Source organism: Canis lupus, chromosome 12 (assembly GCF_003254725.2).
Source record: "Canis lupus dingo isolate Sandy chromosome 12, ASM325472v2, whole genome shotgun sequence".
NCBI lineage: Eukaryota > Metazoa > Chordata > Mammalia > Carnivora > Canidae > Canis > Canis lupus.
Window position 1 is genome coordinate 22029994 of NC_064254.1, and position 20286 is coordinate 22050279.

A 20286-nucleotide genomic window follows, 5' to 3' on the forward strand; every position below is an offset into this window, starting at 1 on the left:
ATAATAAATTGATAAAAGAAATTGAAGAAGACACACATAAATGAAGTGATATCGCATGTTCATGGATCAGAAAAAATAATATTGTTAAAATGTCCATACTACCCCAAACCATCTATAAATTCAATGCCTTCCTTATCAAAATTCCAATGACAATTTTCACAAAAATGAAAAATATCCTAAGATTTGTATGGAAACACAAGATATCCTGAGGAGCTAAAGTAATCCTGAAAAAGAACAAAGCTGGAAGCATTACAATTCCTGATTTCAAATTTTATTATGAAGTTATAATAATCAAAACAGTATGTTACTGACATAAAAATAGACACATAGACCAATGGAACAGGATCCAGTGCCTAGAAATAAACCCACTTATATATAATCAACTAATACTTGACAAAGGAGCCAAGAAGAGGCAATGGAGAAAGGACAGTCTTCAATAACTGGTGTTGAGAAAACTATTTAACCACATGCAAGAGAATGGAATTGGATTTCTATCTACACCATTCAAAAAAATTAACTTAAAATAGATTAAAGACTTAAATGTAAGACCAGAAATTGCAAAGATAGAGGAAGAAAACAGGACAAAAATCTCCTTGACATTGATCTTTGCAGATATTGTTTGACTATGACAGCAAAGTTGCAAAGACAAAAGCAAAAATCAATAAATGGAACTGCACCACACTAAAAGACTTCTGCCTACCAGAACAATCAGCAAAATAAAAAGGCAACCACGGGGGTGGGGGCTGAAGGGGGGGATATTTGCAAACTGGAACTCATGCAACTCAGTAGCAAAAACCACACATAATCCAATTTAAAAAATGGCCAAACGATGTGAATAGACATTACCCCCCCAAAAAAATTATACAAATGGCTAATAATTACTTGAAAATGTACTCAGTATCATTAACCATCAAGGAAATGCATATCAAAACTGCAATGAAATATTACTTCACACCTGTTAGAATAGCTAGTATCAAAAAGACAGGAGAAAAAAAAGTGTTGACAAAGATATAGAGAAAAGGGAACCCTAGTGCACTGCTGATCGGGATACAAACTGGTACAGCCACTGTGGAAAATAGTATGGTGGTTCCTCAGAAAATTAAAAATAGAACTATAGCGATCCAGCAATTTCATGTCTGGGTATAATATCCTTCAGGGCTGTTTCTGTTACATTTAGTTGTGGCCAACTAGCTCCCTTCTGGCCTTTATAATATTCTTATATACTCTATTAATGTTTCTGCCACCCTTCCCTCCAAAGACTTATTCACTTAAGCTCTAAACCTCAGTGGACATTCTGGACCTAGTCTAACTTTCTAATCATCCTCATATTTTAAAATTAAAAATAAAAGTAGAAACAATATTTTATTCTTATTGACTTGACTTTCTGAATATTCCTCAGATACTTCCCCTATTTCTCTTCTTAGTTTCCCTGCCCTGTTAAGACATCTGACTTATTTCAAGTTTACCAGCTAGTCTCCCTGCCTCTTGTGTTTACTCTCTTAAATCCATCCTTCTTGTTCCACATGGAGTAATGTAATCAAAATCTAAATTTGTCCACACTGCTCTCCTGCTGGAAGCAAAACAAGAACTTTTCATCATTTTCACCATTATTTTCTCAGTATGTATTTCCTTAACTCCCTTTCAGCCTCATAACCTACCAACCGGCTTCTGTTTTATGATCTAATTATACTAATTTCATTGCTTCCTTTCAGTGTTTCATGCTGCTCCATGGTTTGCTATGTATGCTTTTACTGTTTTTCTTCACCTGAGTCTCCTTTTCTCCTCTTTTAATCTGGTTGATTTATTCCCAGACTTTAATATGCATTTCATGTGGCACTTCTTCCATGACAACTTTTCCTGAACCACCCAAATAATGAGATGCCCATCAGCTATCTTCAATAGCTCCCTGTTCTACCTTAGTCTGTGGCTTACGGTTGTTGTCCTTCATTAGACCATAAGCTCCCTGAACAGAGGATAATATATTATTTATCTTTGTTCCTCTGGTTCCTAACACAGAGCCAAGTCACATAGGAGACACTATAATTGCAGGTTGTGTGTCATCTTTTGATTTGGTATCACAAACTCTCTTATATGTTATCATTATATGCTTGGGAACTGAGAGGTTTTGAACCAATTCTGGTTACTGTGAACTTGAATAAACATACACATTAATGTAATGTATAAATAGCATAACTGTTTTATTATTTAGAAAATATTTAGTCTCTTAATTATGGTCTATAATAAGCTACATATAAGTCCTTTGTGTTTTTACAGTCAGGATTAAATATCCAACTATGTTACTCAGCTTTTCTCTCTTTTTTTTTTTTTTTCTACAGATTGCTGCCAATTCCTGGGGAATTTCATGGGGAGAGAATGGCTATTTCAGGATTCTTCGAGGAGTAAATGAATCTGACATTGAAAAGTTGATTATCGCAGCTTGGGGCCATCTGACAAGTTCAGATGAACCATAACATATCATTAAATTTCCATAAGGCCATGCATTTAAGTAACCCCTTAAATTGAAATTAAGCAATGTGAGGTTCTCTGTGACAGTGGAATCTTTGTTTCTTCACCTTGTTATTATAATGTGCCTGTTTTCTTGTTTCACCCCAGACTCCATGCTTCCGCTTCCTTTATATCACTGAGCATATAAAAACACTAATAGAGGATAGCAGAGTAGCTAAATGTCTTTAAAGTTATCTGGTTGTTTTTCTTTTTCTCTCATGATAATTCCATTTTTGACTTTGATAGTTCACAGAAGTGTGACAGCACTTGTCTTAAAAGTACATGGCATTCCTTTGTAGAAATGAAGTAGGTTCTATCCTTAACCAATGAGGATTTCAGGCAACAAAACAAAACAAAACAATGGAAATACCAATTTACCATCTTTATGACTTTTTCAAGCAAATAATGTTTTCTGAATTAGTATCTTGCTTATGATTTGCCAAAACAAGAAAATAGATTACTGTTTCTCTCAATATGCTAACATTTGTTTCTTTTTATTTGTCTTAACCTCACTTGCAATCTGAATTCAAAAGGGAAGTAACTCTCCACAGGAAATAACTATTCTTTATGGTAATTTAATCTTTAAACTGTGTATTGGCCTGTGCTATAAAGAAGATGGTGTCTGGAGGGAAAATTTTGCACCACCTCCTTTGGTTCTTTTCTAATAATTAAATTAACAGATTTAGAGGAGAAAAGCAAATATTTAATTATGTATGCACAAGTGCCCCATAAAAATATGAGACTCAAACAAGGGACTGAAGTAGTCATCTTTAATACCTCCTTGACAAAGAAATAATAAGTTTGTGAAGAACTGACCAGACAAAGAAACCTAGGTTTGGGTATTAATTAGTGAATAAATTAAGCATAGTTTGTTTACATAGCTTTCTCAGCCTTGATTATCCTTTCTCTGGTAATAAGAATGTCTCTCTATCTTCTGGTTCTGGGAAGGTACTTTTCAAACAGGAGAATTATTTCCTTTTTTCAGGGGGATGGAGAGGAGTGTCAGAATATCATTGTACTGGTTATTCTCAAATAACTTTAATTCAAAGTAGTCAATATGTCAAAGTGGCATAATCTGGGGCAGCTTGACCCGAACCCCATCACTGGTAAGTAATGGAAAAATTTAGAGGCCAACAATGGAAGTATAGTCTTCACACACACACACACACACACACACACACACATACACACACATACACACACATACACACACCTATTTTTGGAAGCCAGTACACTTTATGTAAAGTCTAATAAAACCAGTTACAAAGCTGTATTTGGAAAGATAACATATTTACTCCTGAAAACAGCAACCTGATGCCATGAGTCAGAAAGAATAAATAGACTTTTATCACAACCATTTCACAGTTCAGTACTTGAGATTCCAAAAAGTAAGCTAAATTTGCACTGATTTGCATCTAATTTTTATTTTAGTTCTCTATAGTCAGAGAAACAAAATAGCATCATCATAATGGTTGAAAAAGGATATAATCTTTTAATAATTCACTGGCACCTTAAATGGCAAACTAACAAATGAAAAAGCAAAGCTGATCAGTAAGTGAGCATGGCCGATTATAATTACAATGTTAGGATATCCGTGGCCTCCAATTTCTGTGCACTCTGTCATCTGAATTTTCATTGTGGAACTTTTCTATGCTTTTGTGCCTAAAGGTGCCCTGATTAGATAAGCAGACAAGTTGAAAATGTAAGCAAGCCAAGCACAGAAAGGTGAGTGTAGCTGCAGTTCCTTTCCCCATTAATCACTGCAGTTTCATCAGAAGCAGCATCTACTCACTTGGTTCTGCCCTACATTATACCCACAAGTCTGATTCACCTTGGCTAAAGTTCCCCCAGTGGGCTGAGAAATAATCTGGTTTTGTTCCAATTTGGATTCCTCTAGAAGCAGTCCTCTGAGACAAAGGTTTGAGTGCACATAGTCTGAACAGTGAAGGGAACACTGAAGAAAGTGAGTAGTGATGTAGGGTCATTGAAGGCAGACAACAAAGGCTGTGTTGCCAAGCAAAGTGGTACCATAGGCAATGTGCTCTTATCTCACTAGGGATGGTTCATATATTCCTCAGATTAATGTCACCCATGAAGGATGTGTGTCGGTTCAAGACTGCTCCAGAGGGGCATGAATTACCTGTTTGGTCTGGTCTGGAAAGTTGTAGTGTCAAGAAAAAAACACAGGCAAAGGGCACCTGTGTGGCTCAGTAGTTGAGCATCTGCCTTTGGCTCAGGTCATGATCCTGAGGTCCTGGGATCAAGTCCTGCATCAGACTCCCTGCAGGGAGTCTGCTTCTCCCTCTGCCTATGTCTCTGCCTCTTTCTGTGTCTCTCATGAATAAATAAATAAAATATTTTTAAAAAACACAGGCAAAGAAAAGCAGGTCTGGGAGTTGCATATCAGGCTGATGTCCACTGAAATGACACAGGTAGGTGATGTGTCTCTGTCACAGGTATTAAAACATTTTTAAGACATTCCTTAGATGCTAAGGATTGAGGAAATAATAAGTGGTAATGCTCTAAAATGACAGATGACTGGTGGGGGACAGGATAAATGGGTGATGGGTATTAAGGAGGGCGCTTGATGTAATGTGCACTGGTTGTATATGCAACTTGTGAATCACTAAATTCTACACCTGAAACTAATAATACAATATATGTTTACTAAATTGAATTTAAATTAAAAAAAGAAGAAAGAAAAACACTTACGGGATTGAGTTGATACAATTTTGTCCTTATTATGTAAATGGTTAAAGCTTGTTGGAATTGATTTTAACATTGTGGTTTGTGAGTCTAGATTATAGGCCTAGATTTTGTTGTTTTAAAATTCACTTACTTTTCTAAGGATCCTAACTGGTAAGGAAACTAACCTCAGATATTTGAAGGAAAATATCACAAGAGTAAACTCCATAGGAAGACACAAGATATGTTTGTCCAGCAGTAACACTAAGACCTAAAGAAGAGACCAAAGCTGGTTGGAACAGAAATATATCCACGAGGCAAGAAAAATACTATTCCTAAGAAATACAAAAGTCGTTGTATTTATTTGAATGATGTTGCTTCTCATTTTTACAATGTTAAAGAACATATTTGGCTTTCTTTATTAGCCAAAGGTCCTGAATCAACCTTTAGAAAGTAGTGGTTGATATAATCTTTCACCATCTCTAGAGGCTATTTGTAGAACTGATTTGATTGAGGACTTGGTAGTTTCTCCTGTATTGTGGCTATCTTGGCCTGCAGGTATGCCCTACTAACCTTAGTTTGGACTGAGCAATGAGAACAACCACATGTTTGGTGCATATGTCTTTAGAGTTCCAGTCTCTATTTGCATATATGGGGGCTTATTATTTTGTCTTTGTCTTAAGAGTATTCACGGGAAGAGGCAGCTGGGTGGCACAGTCAGTTAAGCATCTGACTCATGGTTTCAGCTCAGGTCACAATCTCAGGGTCATGAGATGTCAGTTTCTATGCTCAGGTGGAGTTTGCTTGAGATTCTCTGTCTCCTTCTCTTTGCCCCTACCCTTCCTCTCAAAACTAAATAAATAAATCTTAAAAAAAAAGAGTATGCCAAAGATATGACGGAAACATTGTCCAAAAATCATCCAGGACAATGTATCTTGGATTGGATAATACTGTGAGCAACAAGACTTGGTTTTCTTTCTGTCCAATCAGAAGTTTGTGCCATTTACATACTTTTCATGGGTTCCAGTTTAAACTGGTTACTATGTATAGTTTTCCTTGGAAAAGAGGAGATACCCCCAATGTAGCACATTGAATTAAAGCTTATCCACTCTACTCAGTTGGATAATGCTTCTTTCTTCATGTGTCATTAGGAAATGTACTTCAGAAAGAAGTGGGAAAGACTCTGAAGATAGAGCTCATGCCTTTTCCTGCTTTATGATGTTTGAGTCTTGTTTTATTCTATTATAAACAAGAAAAAGTCTTCCCTAGGTTTCTAAAATGCATGTTCACAAATTATCTAAAAAATGCATACAATGGAATTAAATTTGTTAGTTGCTATTCAACTGAAAAGAAAGTAAACTGCTCTTAAGAGTCTCCAACAGAAGGAATATAGTGAAAGGAATTGGTTACATAGGTGGTGGTGGAGCACAGAAGGCAACAGAGGATGGTGAAGCAGTCCAGGATGAGCAACAGTGGGAAGTGGCCATCATTCTCTCAAGGAACAAAATGAAGAGGTACACTACTAGAATCTAGGGGCTGGTGTTTTCCTGGTGGTCGCTGGAAACATGACTGGCCTGTGTGATGGAAGGAAGAGTAATGAAAAGATATGGTGTTGCTCTTTTGCTTCATGAAGCAGAAAGAAAGAGACATGAACACTGAGGTGTATCCTTCCTTCATGCCTTCTGAACTGTTATCAGGGCCTCTCACTGATGGACCCTGATGAAAGATGATTGACATGGGAGGTTCTGACATTAAGCTGTCAGGTTGAGTTCTCACCCTTTACCAGATGCAGAGGAGAGCAGAGTAAGGGCCAGGGATAAATAGGAAGATAAACATGGAAAATATATTTTGGGTTCATCCCATATAGATACTGAGAATTAAGATTATGTAAAGGAACAACTTTTCAGTGTTTGATTAGCTCATGAACTCATATACCTGGTTAATGCATGAGTCTTAAGTACTACAATGCTTGCTATTGTATGTCTTGTGTTGTTCTTGTTTTTGAACTCGACCTCTAGGGAATATATTCTATGTAGGGAAAAATTCTTTCCTATTTTCTTCACAGTAGTTTCTGGAGGATGTTTTATGTTGTTTTAACATCATTGTCTATCAAAAATATTATGATAATATGATCTCAAGACATATTTTTGGGGGGTGGAATTTGATTCCATTTTCAAAGGAAAAGAAGACGGAGGAAAAAGTATTATCTCCCAAACTGCTGTTTTATGAAATGTTTCAAGAAGAAAGTCATCAATCTGTCAGGTGCCACTGTCTGAAAAAAGGGACTCCTACAAAACACATAGTCATCACTGCCCCAGAAAAGTTAATGAAGGCAGACAAGAAAAAAAATCAGTCTAACACTGTCAAGAATGGGTAATTGAATGAATGGGGAAAAAATTCTCCCATCTTCAGTCATGAACACTATTGTATGTCATTTTGCTACCATATCTGATAAAAATAATTAAAAAGTCATTGACAGATAAATCTAATAGAAAAGAATTTCTCCTGAGACAACACCAGTAAAAGTCTCATTATTTAGAAAAAAGAGTGGCTGGCAATACTCTTTCTTCTACCATCTGTCCCCTCTCTGTAACCATGACCTCTCTGAAAACAAGCTGTTTAATTCCATGTTTCTTCTGAGGTTTAAGGGGAGCAAGTGTCTAGTTGCATAGAATTTAAGATCTATCTTGTATTATATCCATCATTTTAAAGATTCACAGTTCATAGGCCACTGACAAAGCACTACGTAGATTTAGTTCTCACTCACCTTGGCCAGGCATTCTTCTGGGATGACCTACAAGTACAATTATTTATAGTGGTTCCATATCTGACCCAGACTCTTTTCTCCTAAAAATCCCTGTGAAATCACACATCATCCATTCAGTATTTATTATATGCTGCAAGGTGTTAGTTACTATGCTAGGTACTAGGTAGGTAGAGCAGGACTCATAAGGTCAGACAGTCCCTTCCCTGTCTTATCTCACAAACTATTTTGTAAAATGAACTTTGGCAGACATTGGCCTAGATACGGTTTTGAATAATAAGTTTCATAATCCGATTTTACTGAGAAGTTGGTATATCTTTACCTCTGAGTTATTAATATTTGGAGCATTTACCTTTGCCTACAAATTAGCTTTGGTGCCACTCTCAGAATGCAGCCTTAGGCCGCATGTACCTTAGCTCTGAGACAGTCTGAAATGTCTTATAACAGTGCACTACTGTGCAAAATCAAAGACTGTGGTATATTAGTACCATTAAAGTATGTGAGAGAACTGTGTTTCATTGAAGAGTGTTTCAAGGGCAGCCCGAGATTCCAGTGATCCTTGTATCAAAGATTTCCTAAATTTAACCAGTCAAGGAAAAAAAATATCATCAGTGAGGGCTACATCTCAAGAAGATTGTGAATATCCAACTATTTGTACTAGACTTCATTTGATAGCATGGTGCATAACACTGAGTTAAACTTGCTTAAACCAGAAAGGAATGACAGTGACCTCAAAAAGAGGTGATTAAGAGGGGGATCTAGCTTTACACACAGTTGATTCCAGGTGCTTATATTATTCCATACACACTCTGCCTTTCTCTTAAGGTCTCAGCTTTGTTAGACTCCATATGGCTTCTCTCTATGTATATTTTCTCTGCCAGACAGCAAGCTAGATACTGAAAGCCCATGTCAACAAATTATAGTCACTTTACAGTTTCTGAATCTGTAAAGTGGAGTCATAAATAGTTATAACCTTTGCTATGATGAAAGATAATTTAGAGTATATGCAATATATTTTGCATGATTCTTGACATGGAGTAAGTTGTAAATAGATATCAGCTACTATCATCACCAATCTCATCATTACGTTTATGATCATTTTGGTGGAAGAAATCTTATCTTGGATCAAAGCTACCTATAATTCCAACACTCTACTGTGTAAGTTATATATGACTTCTGATTAATGAACAAGAACCATCATCTTTCTAGACTGCTCACTTTTTCTTCAGGTCAGTCAAATCTTACAAAGCTAGATTCCTCCTCTTGACCACCCCCGTTTTATAGGTCAGCATTAGTGAGTTGCTTTCTTTCAATATGTAGGTTACAGTTACCCTCACAACTGGGCCATAGTTTACAGTGTTTAAATCCTTACATCAAGGATATTAAATCTGTGCATGCCATTGATCTACAACTTTCTTTTGAATAACAAAACCATAAATTTTAAATCTTCCAGTTTCTAGATCATATTTCCTATACTCTAAGTTGATAATCATAAGGACTTGGTAAGATTATATTCAGTAAACTGTAAGTTGCTCTAGGGTAAAAACTATTTCTTATTTTTCAATATTCTCATGAGCAGTAGCAAACTCAGTTTATATACAACAAATATTTACTAAATGAATTATAAAGTGAATGAATATTGAGAACATCATTTCAGAACAAATCTGCTTTTGACTTATCATAGTACTGCATCATTACTACTTTACTTCCTTGTATCTCCCACTAAAATATCATTTCATAGAGGGCATGGAACATGCTCATGTAATTAGTAGTCCTAGCATGGCATCTGGCATAAATAATTTCTAGGGAGAAATTTTGAGGAAGCTTTGTTTTTAATCACAAAAATAATTTTTTGTTTTGCATACAAGTTATTTAAATTTTATTTTTTAATTTAAATTCAATTAGCCAACATATAGTACATCATTAGTTTTAGATGTAATTTTCAATAATTCATCAGTTTAATATAACACTCAGTGCTCATCATATCATGTTCCCCTCCTAATGCTCATCACCCAGTTACCCCAACCCCCACTGACCTCCTCTTCAGCAACCTTTAGTTTGTTTCTCAGAGTTAAGAGCCTCTCATGATTTGTCTCTCTCTCTTTTTTTTCTCATTCATTTTTCCCTGCCTTCCCTTATGGTCCTCTGCACTATTTCTTATATTTCACATATGAGTGAAACCATATGAGAATTGTCTTTCTCCAACTGACTTATTTTACTTATACCCATATACCCTCCAGTTCCATCCATGTTGATGTTGATAAACATTGGGGTGCAGGTACCCCTTCATTTCACTACATTTGTGTCTTTGGGGTAAATAACCAGCAATGCAATTGCTGGGTCATAGGGTAGATCTATTTTTAATTTCTTGAGAATGCTCCGTGCTGTTTTCCAAAGTGGCTGCACCAGTTTGAATTCCCACTAACAGTGTAAGAGTGCTCCCCTTTCTCCACATCCACACCAACATTTGTTGTTAAATGTCTTGTTACTTTTAGCCATTTTTAAAAAGGTTTTATTTATGTATTTGAGAGAGAACAAGAGGGAGGGAGAGCACACGTGAGGTGAGGGGCAGAAGGAGAAGCAGCCTCCCTGCTGAGCTGGGAGCCCATGCAAGGCTTAATCCCAGGACTCCAGGATCATGACGTGAGCCAATGAGATGCCCCAATTTGGTGCCCCAATTTTAGCCATTCTAAATAATGTAAAGTGGTATCTCATTGTGGTTTTGATTTGTTTTTTTTTTTTTGTTTTTTTTTTTTGATTTGTATTTCCCTGATGACAAGTGGTGTTGAGCATTTTGTAATATGTCTGGTGGCCATTTGTATGTCTTCTTTGGAGAAATGTCTGTTCATGTCTTCTGCCCATTTCTTGACCGGGCTATTTGTTTTTTGGGTGTTGAGTATAAGTTCTTTATAGATCATGGCTGCTAGCCCTTTATCTGATATATGATTTGCAAATATCTTCTCCCATTCTATAGGTTGACTTTTAGTTTTGTTAACTATTTCTTTTCCTGTGCAGAACCTTCTATCTTGATGAAAGAAAGAAACTATTGAGACTAGTTCAATAGTTCATTTTTTCTTTTGTTTCCCTTGTTTTTAGAGATGTGTCTTGCAAGAAGTTACTGTGGCCAAGGTTGAAGAGGTTGCTGCCTGTGTTCTCCAGGATTTTGATGGATTCCTGTCTCATATTTAGGTTTTCTTCCATTTTGAGTTTATCTTTGTGTACAGTGTAAGAGAATGGTCTAGTTTAATTTTTCTGCATGTGGCGGTTCAATTTTCCCAGCACCATTTATTGAAAAGACTGTCTTTTTTCCATTGGATATTCTTTCCAGCTTTGTCAAAGAGTATGTAGCTATAGAGTTGAGGATCCATATCTGGGTTCTCTATTCTGTTCTGTTGATCAATATGTGTGTTTTTGTGCCAGTACCATGCCATTTTGACGATCACAGCTAGCTTGAAGTCATTGTGATGTCCCCAGCTTTGGTTTTCTTTCTCAACATTCTCTAGCTATTTGGGGTCTTTTTTGGTTCCATACAGATCTTAGGATTATTTGTTTCATCTCTGTAAAAAAAAATGATGATATTTTTATAAGGATTGCATTGAATGTGTAGATTGTTCTGGGTAGCACAGACATTTCAACAATATTTATTCTTCCAATCCATGAGCATGGAATGTTTTTTCCATGTATTTGTGTTTTTAATAATTTCTTTTGTAAGTGTTCTATAGTTTTCAGAGTACAGATCCTTTACCTCTTTGGTTAAGTTTATTCTTAGGTGTGTTATGGTTTTTGGTGCAATTGTAAATGGGATCAACTCCTTAGTTTCTCTTTCTTCTGTCTCATTGTTAGTGTATAGAAATGCAACTGATTTCTGTGCATTGATTTTATATCCTGCCACATTGCTGAATTGCTGTATGAGTTCTAGCAATTTTGGGGTAGAGTGTTTTGGGTTTTCCACATACAGTCATGTCATCTGCAAAGAGTGAGAGTTTGACTTCTTTGCTATTTTGAATGCCTTTATTTCTTTTTTGTTGTCTGATTGTTGAGGCTAGGATGTCTAGTAGTATGTTGAACAAGTGATGAGAGTGGACATTCCTGTCATGTTCCTGACTTTAGGAGAAAAGCTCTCAGTTTTTCCCTGGATTCCATGGAAACCATGATTTTGATCTTTATTTTGTGCTTATGAAATAGCTGTATGATATTTTTCTGTATTACTGTGAAAGTTTTCTTCAAAATATTTCTTTTCCATTCTAGTGAGAAGCCAGCCTCAGGAGTGGTGATAATGGTAGTGTTGTTGTAAGATGCCCCAATGGTTTGTTCTGTCATGGATCTGGACTGAGTGGCACCACGTTGGCCTCCTAAGTGTGAGGTCATGACGCACAGTCTCTCTTGACCAGACAGGCTCTGGCAATGAATGCACTTCTGAATGCACTAGATTCTTACCAACATTTGGAGCTTCGAAGAATTTGTATATTTTTTTCATTTGGCTTTTCTTTACCAGTTTCTGACTTTTATTCTCAATATATTTTTACTAAACTTTTTTTCACAAATTTTTAAAAAAGTGTCATTCCCTGAATGCTATTCATTGTGGGCTTTTTTAGATGGCCTTTATGAAATTGAGGTATGTTCTCTCTATCCCTACACTTTGAAGAGTTTTAATCAAGAAAGAATGCTGTATTTTGTCAAATGCTTTTTCTGCAACAATTGAGAAGATCATACGGTTCCTGTCTTTTCTCTTATTAACGTGATCTATCATATTGATTGATTTGCGAATGTTGAACCACCTTTGCAGCTCAAGAATAAATCCCACTTAGTCATGGTGAATAATCCTTTTAAGGTACTGTTGGATACTATTGCTAGGATCTTGGTGAAAATTTTGACCTCCATGTTCATCAGGGATATTGGTCTGTAATTCTCCTTTCTGATGAGCTCTTTGTTTGGTTTTGGGATCAAGATAATGCTAGCCTCACAAAATGAGTGGAAGTTTTATTTTTATGAAAAATATTTTGAAAAATTATTAAAATTTTTCTCATTAGAAAGTATATATAGCTTTATTTTGGTGAACCACAAATCATTTGCTAAACTTCTTAAACATAGAAAAAATTTTTAATTCAGTGAAATTTAGTTCCTTATGTACTCAGTTTATTGAATTACTACTTGCCTTGTCTGGTCTCTTTCCTTATCCTGCCTTTTGGTGAAAAATGTTCTAAATTTCATGTAGTAAGATTGTTCATTTCATGGTTAAGGCTTTGTATGTCTTACTATCTATTTCTTCTTGAGTCACTGCTTATTTATGTATTATATATTTTATATATCATGTAATTTATATAATTATTATATATTTTTATAAATAATATATATTATGTTATATATTATAACTATATGAATATAAATATTATGGCTATATATAAACATGTATAATATAGAGAGCAAAGTGACTCAAAAAGAAATAGATAGTAAGACACACAAAGCCTTAACCATGAAATGAACCAGTTTGTTACATTTTGCTAAGTGAAATTTAGAACATTGCTCATTAAAAGTCAAGATAAGGAAAATGAACAGACAAGACAAATGAGGAAAAAATATTTGTTGAAAATATAAAAAATAAATATATATATATACACACAAAATATTCATAGAAAATATAAGCAATAAATGTGTATGTGTATATTTATAATAAATGTGTATGTGCATATGTATATACAGATTTGAATATATGTGTATTTAATATACATATTTATTGTATATGTATATATCCATTTTACATATTTTGATATTATTGGAATGTATTAGCTTATATTATTAATATCAATATCATTAATATCTTTCTAGACCTGCATTTATTTCTTACTTTTCCTTCCTAATATTATTCATTCTTTAATTTATGCATTCTCTCTTTTTCTTACTTTTTAAAACAAGTTTATGAGACTTGTCTATTTCATTTTCTTTTTCAAAGGAAAAATTGTGGTTTAATTGTATCTCTTCTGTATCTTTGTTTTCTGTTTAATGACTACTCTTATCTTTATTATCTTCTTCCTAATTTATTTAAATTTATGAATTTTTCATAAAATTTATAACTTTTTTCTTACTTAAATTGGACTCTTAGTTCGTTAATTTTAGCCTTTCTTGTGTTCTAATTTCTAAATGATGCTTTCTAAATGATGCTTCTCAGTATAATCACTGCTTTCTTTTTTTTTTTTAATCACTGCTTTCTTTAGCTCTTTATAATTACCTGTTTTAAAATAAAACACATTTTATAAATAGTCAAACCTGGAGAAAAATTGCATCAATCCCATTAATATTTTGTTTCTGATATACTATCTTAGATCATCTCTATTCAGTGAGTTTACAAATACAATACAGAAACAACTGATTAGCATAATACGAACACTGTGATTTGATAACTAGCTGTACTGTACTTTGTGTTTCAAGAAACACGTTTTAGTCATTTGGATTCTAATATGTATTTGAAACTAGAAAATTCACAATAAGCTAGTTCACAGATGCATTTACCCATGAAAGGTATGCTCCAAGGGAGAACCACTCTCTGTGGTCAGGCTGTTATGTCTTACTGATCTAATTTCAGGTGATAACTTTTTCTTTTTTTATATAACTTTTTCTTTTCCAAGTACAAGTTATAGATCATTCCTTCCTTAGCCCACTATTTTCATACAGTAACAAATAAAATAAAGTAGCAAGAAAGCCAGTCAAGATGTAAATGATGTTGGCATTTAAAAATCAGCTTCAGGGCACCTGGGTGGCTCAGTCAGTTAAGTATTTGTCTGCCTTTGTCTCAGGTCATGATCACAGGGCCCTGGGATCAACCCCCTCATCAGGCTCACCACTCAGCACAGAGTCTCCTTGTCTTTTCTCTCTGTCTCTCCCCCCGTAGCTTGTGTTCTCTCTCTCTTTCTCTCAAATAAATAAATAAAATCTTTTAAAAAATCAGTGTCAGATTTTGTAGTGTGTTATCTCTCTAAGTTATTTTTTTTTTATTTAGTATGTTGAATTACCAGGTAAGTTCTTAGTAAAGGAAAGAAGCATTTGCTCAAAAGCAGTAAACTTTATTCTTATCACTGAAATTATGAGAGATAATTGCCATTTATAGTCTCTAGCATTTAACCAACTCTATCTAAATTACGCTTTTGATTCATGAATTAATATGGCATGAGATAGCTTTCCTTGGAAATAAATATTAATTTAACATTGATAAAAACTCCACAGTCAAAAAGAAATCCATTTTTATTATTTTTATTATTTGTCAGAGTATTTTCCATATTGACATGCATTGACATGCATGACATGCAGTACTTAAAAGGGTTATTGAATGGTTAAGATGATGTCATAATTGAAATAATAAGAATAGCATTTTTCCTGTTTTAATATAGTGTTGAAAGGCACCTGTGAAATACAGGAAAACTAGGCTTCAGTCCTCTTTTTCAATATTATCAGGTAAAGTGGCTTTAAGACCTTTGGGAAGTTATAAACTTCTATTGTTTTATTTATCCATGTTCAACCAAGTTAACATATGAATCCTACTAACATTCGTTTGAAATTTTGCTATGGACTGAGTGATATAAGTGTTGTTCATACAGTCTCATTTAATTGAGTAGGTGGTCCATGTAGCTCAATAAGACGTAATTTAAAGGGGGCATAGGCTACAGCTCCTATAATGAAGAGTGCCCCTCTTTCTATTGTAACATGTTGCCTGGTGCAGGGAAGGCAGAGGGAAAAGAATGCAGATATTCTTGGATCTTTGATACTATTTTCTTACTCCTGAAGATCAAATCCTGGCTAAGAGGAGACAGCTTGCCCTCAGAGTAGTTCTTCATGAGTCAAGTGTCCGTATTTTCTGAACCAACCATCAGAATGCCCAATCAGATATCTACAAGTGCATGTAGGGAGGTAATGAAATAGTCTAATAGACATGATGACTGCTCCAGAAAATCTAGGACCCATGGATACTGTGTGTCTGTAGGCCTCCAAAAAGACAGAATCAAATCTCTGCTAATAAAGTTATCCTCCAACGGCTACTAGGGACAGTGGTAGGGTTGAGGGGAGGGAGGTGTATATGTGTGTGTGGTGAGGGGAGGAAGCTTTCCAATTGCCAGACAGAGTCTGGAAGTAAATACATATAATCTTATTTGAGGATATAGAAATGGAAGTATTCATTTTCCAGAATTCTCAGGTCTTGTTGCTGTCGGGAGGATGGCCTCAGCATTTGTTTGTTGCCAGTGGTTTTAATATTGTGCTGTATTCTTTGGTGAGAGTATACACACATTTCCACACATATATACACATATATACACAGTCTTTTTTGGAATTTTAGAGGTAAGAGTCTCTTTCATGTTCAAGTTTGGAAGCTTATTATTTATATAGAAATTTACCAAGGGCCTGCTCTGTGTTAGACTCTCCGCCAGACACTGGAGATATTTGGGGGGAAAAAGTCAGACATAGGCCATAGTTTCATGTAGATTTCAGTCTGGGCTGAAAAAAATGGACATCAAATAAATAATTATGATAAATTCTGACAGATGTTTTGATGGAGAATTCCACATGACAACAAACTATAGCAGGGGAAATTGGTATAGTTAAGAGTGCTGGTGAGGCTGCCTTCAAGAGAAATGTTCAGGTTGATACCTGAAGGAAAAGTAGGAGTAGGCCAGAGTAAGTAGGCCTAGACGGCAAATAATCATGTTTTGTAAGGAGGTCTGAAGGAAAGAGTCATCTCAAAGAAGGCAACTAATGTTTCTTTGCTTCTTTATAAGTGAATGAGAGAGATTGGCAGAGAGGATGCCAGAAATGTAGACAACAAGCATATTGTAAAGGGCTGTAGAAATTGTTACAGAGTTTTGTCTTTACTCCCAAAGCAATGTGTGGTAGGGGATGTTGAAGGATTAGAAAAGTCACTATGACTGCTATTTGGAGGGCAGATTTGAGGAGGAAAAGACTAGAGACAAGGTTACTGGTCAGCAGTCCATTGTGAAGGTTGGGGCCTGAGTTGACAATGGTTTAGACTAGGGAGATGGAGAAGAGAAATGACCAGACCTACAAGATGTTTAAGGATCTTGATTTAGGACCAAGTTGGTGAGGGAGGGAGAGAGGAGATTCTAGAATGACTCCAGGGTTTTGAGTTCCTAAACATAATTAAACCTCAGGAATTTTCAGAGTGAATCTTCAGGATTTCTTGAGTTTGTCCTTGAAATACCACTTTGATGGAAGAATGTTAACTTACTGAGTGTGATTCTTCTGCATGAGCCCATCTGGTACCTACTTCAGATACTTTTGAGTACCTACTTTGTTGCAGATTATTGAGAACAGTCCTAGTCACACAGAGGTCTAAAAATTGACATCTAGTGAGAAAACAGATAAAATAGCAACAACAACAACAACAACAACAACAACAAAAACAAATATACTTAGCATTTAAGGGCCATAAAGAAAATAGGCTTCTGTAAGGAACAGTATGGAGGTGGAGGAAGGAGGATCCACCCAGACAGTGTGAGTGGAAAACTATGCATGGAAAACTTTTTTAGAGGGGGAGTGGAGTGTGGAGTGGAGTGGAGTGGGATGTGATGAAGGATGGATAAACATAAGTTTGAAAAAGCAACACAGGACAGATTCAGATGGACTGTGAAGGCCAAGGTAAGGCAGTTGGATATTATTCTCAGTGCACTGGGAAGCACCTGAGCAACTATCATCACTTTACTTTAACTGCTCTGTGAAAAATGGGTTGGAGAGAAAAGAAAGGAAAGAAAACCAGCAAGTAAGCTATTTTGCTAGTATATACCTGCTATACTACTAGCAGTAGACCAAGTGAGAGGTAATAGAGGCTCAGATCAGCACAGTAACTAAAGACTAAGTAATAAGGAGGAAATAAAGAGTAGTTGAAAGAAAGAGGACTTAGGTATAAAATTAAGAAAGATTTCTAGATCTTTTCCTTAACCAATTGGATTGATAGTGTTGTCATTCACAGAGATGTGGAAGAATTAAGAAAAGCAGGTAATGACATAAAGCCAAGAATTCATATTTGGTTTTGTTAACTTGATATTACCACAAGTCTTCCACTGTCTTGGAGTGACATAGGAGAGACTGAAATAATCTCTGTCTGATTTACAGGGAGAGAGAAATTGCAAGAGAAGCCCGCAAGTTTGGATGAATTGGACAAAATGAGAATAGACTGGAGACAATGAGATGGACATATCAGTAGATTAAGAGATGATCCTGCCCAAGATCAGATGAGAGCATAAGCATATGTCAGCGTATGCCAGTATGGACAGACCAAATACCTCTCTTCCCATTCCCTTCCCACACAATGCTCTAATAAAGGTCAAATAAGTCCTAGGAATTAGTTACTTGACAGAAATAGTCAAGAAAGAAAAAAATCCTTAGTTAAGTAATTTTGAATAGAAATGACTGTGTACAAAGAATTGATTAATATTACATTATTTGGTCATAATATTGGATAGGCAATTAAATAGAAGTTAAACAGTATTATAAAAGTATTAAAAATATGCTTCATGTATATATGTGTATGTGTGTAATGTGTTGTGTCTGTGTGGGTTTGTATGTGTAATGTATATTGTTTCATAGTTGAATGGAGTGTTCTTGAAGAAAACTTATATCCTTGACTGTTTTTATTCCTTCATTTTATTCCTTTATTTTTTTAAAAAAGATTTTATTTACTTATTTGAGAGAGAGTGAGTGAAGGGAGGGGTAGAAGGCAGGAATCTCAAGCAGACTCCCCACTGAGCATGGGGCCAGATTCAGGGATGTATCCCCTGACCCTGAGCTCATGACCTGAGCTGAAACTAAGAGTCAGTCACTCAACTGCCAGAGCCACCCAGGTGCCCCTCAATTGTTTTTAATATAATATTTGTTCTAGGAAGGTATTTAATACATATTCGCTAATGAATGGCCAGTGTTTTACTGCACAATATAAAACACTGATGCAAAATTTTAGTGAGCATTCCAGTGTATGACTAAGTTTAGCATCAGCAATGTCTGTAGAATGAGATAGTTCTGATTAATCAAAATCCTAGAACAAGAAACCAATAAAAATTGGATTTTAATAGCAGCAGGAAGTTGAATTTAATAGCGTCTCATATAATGCAAAAGCACAGAAGGTTCTTCTTAAAATTTAGATGGTTTTCCTTGACTACATACGCGTTCTCTGTTGAATGAAACTCTGTATTCTCTGTAATCTGGGCAGGAAAAACAAGCCTAATGATAGAAATAGTCAAAACTGACCACTTGTACTATTTGTTCTCTAATAAATGCTAAGTCAACTACAAAAATTTGATTTTAAAAAGGAAAAGAAAATAAAAAGCAAACTTCTGAAACTCCATGCTTGTTGGTTCATATAAACACTAAGTAAAATAGCAGAACAGCATGAGTTCTGCCTTTTGACTTTGTAATGCTCTGTATGAAACCTAATTTAGACTTGGGAAAAATTATATCATCACCAGAGCTGGCTTTGTACTTAAAGCATTAATGAGAAATGGAGGACTTTTCAGTGAAGTGTAAAGAAAAGATCCTTAGAAAGGAGGGTGAAATAAAAGATGAAAAGACTTTGATTTTGACTCTGTGGGGGGATTTAGAGCTCATGCAAAGAAGGCATTACTTATTGTGTTAATTACCTAGCTGGATCATCAAAATTCTTCTCCTGCACCTTCCCTGCACCACTTTCTTATGCCCTTCTACTTTTATTTTTGGAAAGGAATTTAAACTTCTGAATAGATTTTGTGATTGGAGTCACTTAAGAATTAGTAAAACAGATAGGACAAATATGTGAAAAATGACAGTCTCCCCTCCTTTTTGGGTATTTTCCAAGCTAGAGCACTAGAAGTATGTTTGTAAGGAAGTGAAATATTATGTTGCCCCTATATTATTATAATTTGAACTCTGTTGATGAACTATTTCAAAATCCAACTGAGAATGATGAGCAGAAAAAAAAGCTGTGCTGAAATTAAATATAATCTTTAATGGTAATTCAAAATAATTATGTGTACCTGTTTCTTAAGAAACCAATCAGGGATGCACTGATCCTCTGTACTATCTAAAATATTCCAGTGTGTGACACATTAAAATGGTAAATCTATTTGAAAAAATTTGGTACAAATGTTGCTATATATATAAAGATGCTTGAGCATTTTCTCCTACATACTGAAACATGGCCACAGTATCACACATTTTTCTGGAGCCTTTCTTAAATAAAACTTTGCCCATTAAATGATACTATCAAAATAAAATTCCATTTTTTAGGTGGGGGGAAAACTGAGTGAACATGAAGTGTTGTTTATTTAAAAAAAAATTAGAGGGATCCCTGGTTGGCTCAG

The 20286-nt window shown here is 35.3% G+C and overlaps 1 protein-coding gene across 1 annotated transcript in view; it reads left to right on the plus strand.

Moving 5' to 3' along the window:
* TINAG (tubulointerstitial nephritis antigen) overlaps positions 1-2978 on the plus strand; it is a 92381-nt gene extending 89403 nt beyond the window's left edge. Inside the window, exon 11 of the mRNA XM_025419071.2 lies at positions 2337-2978. Coding sequence (XP_025274856.1) covers positions 2337-2471 — 135 coding nt within the window. The 3' untranslated portion in view covers positions 2472-2978. The remainder of the gene's footprint in view (positions 1-2336) is intronic.
* Positions 2979-20286: the final 17308 nt, after the last annotated feature.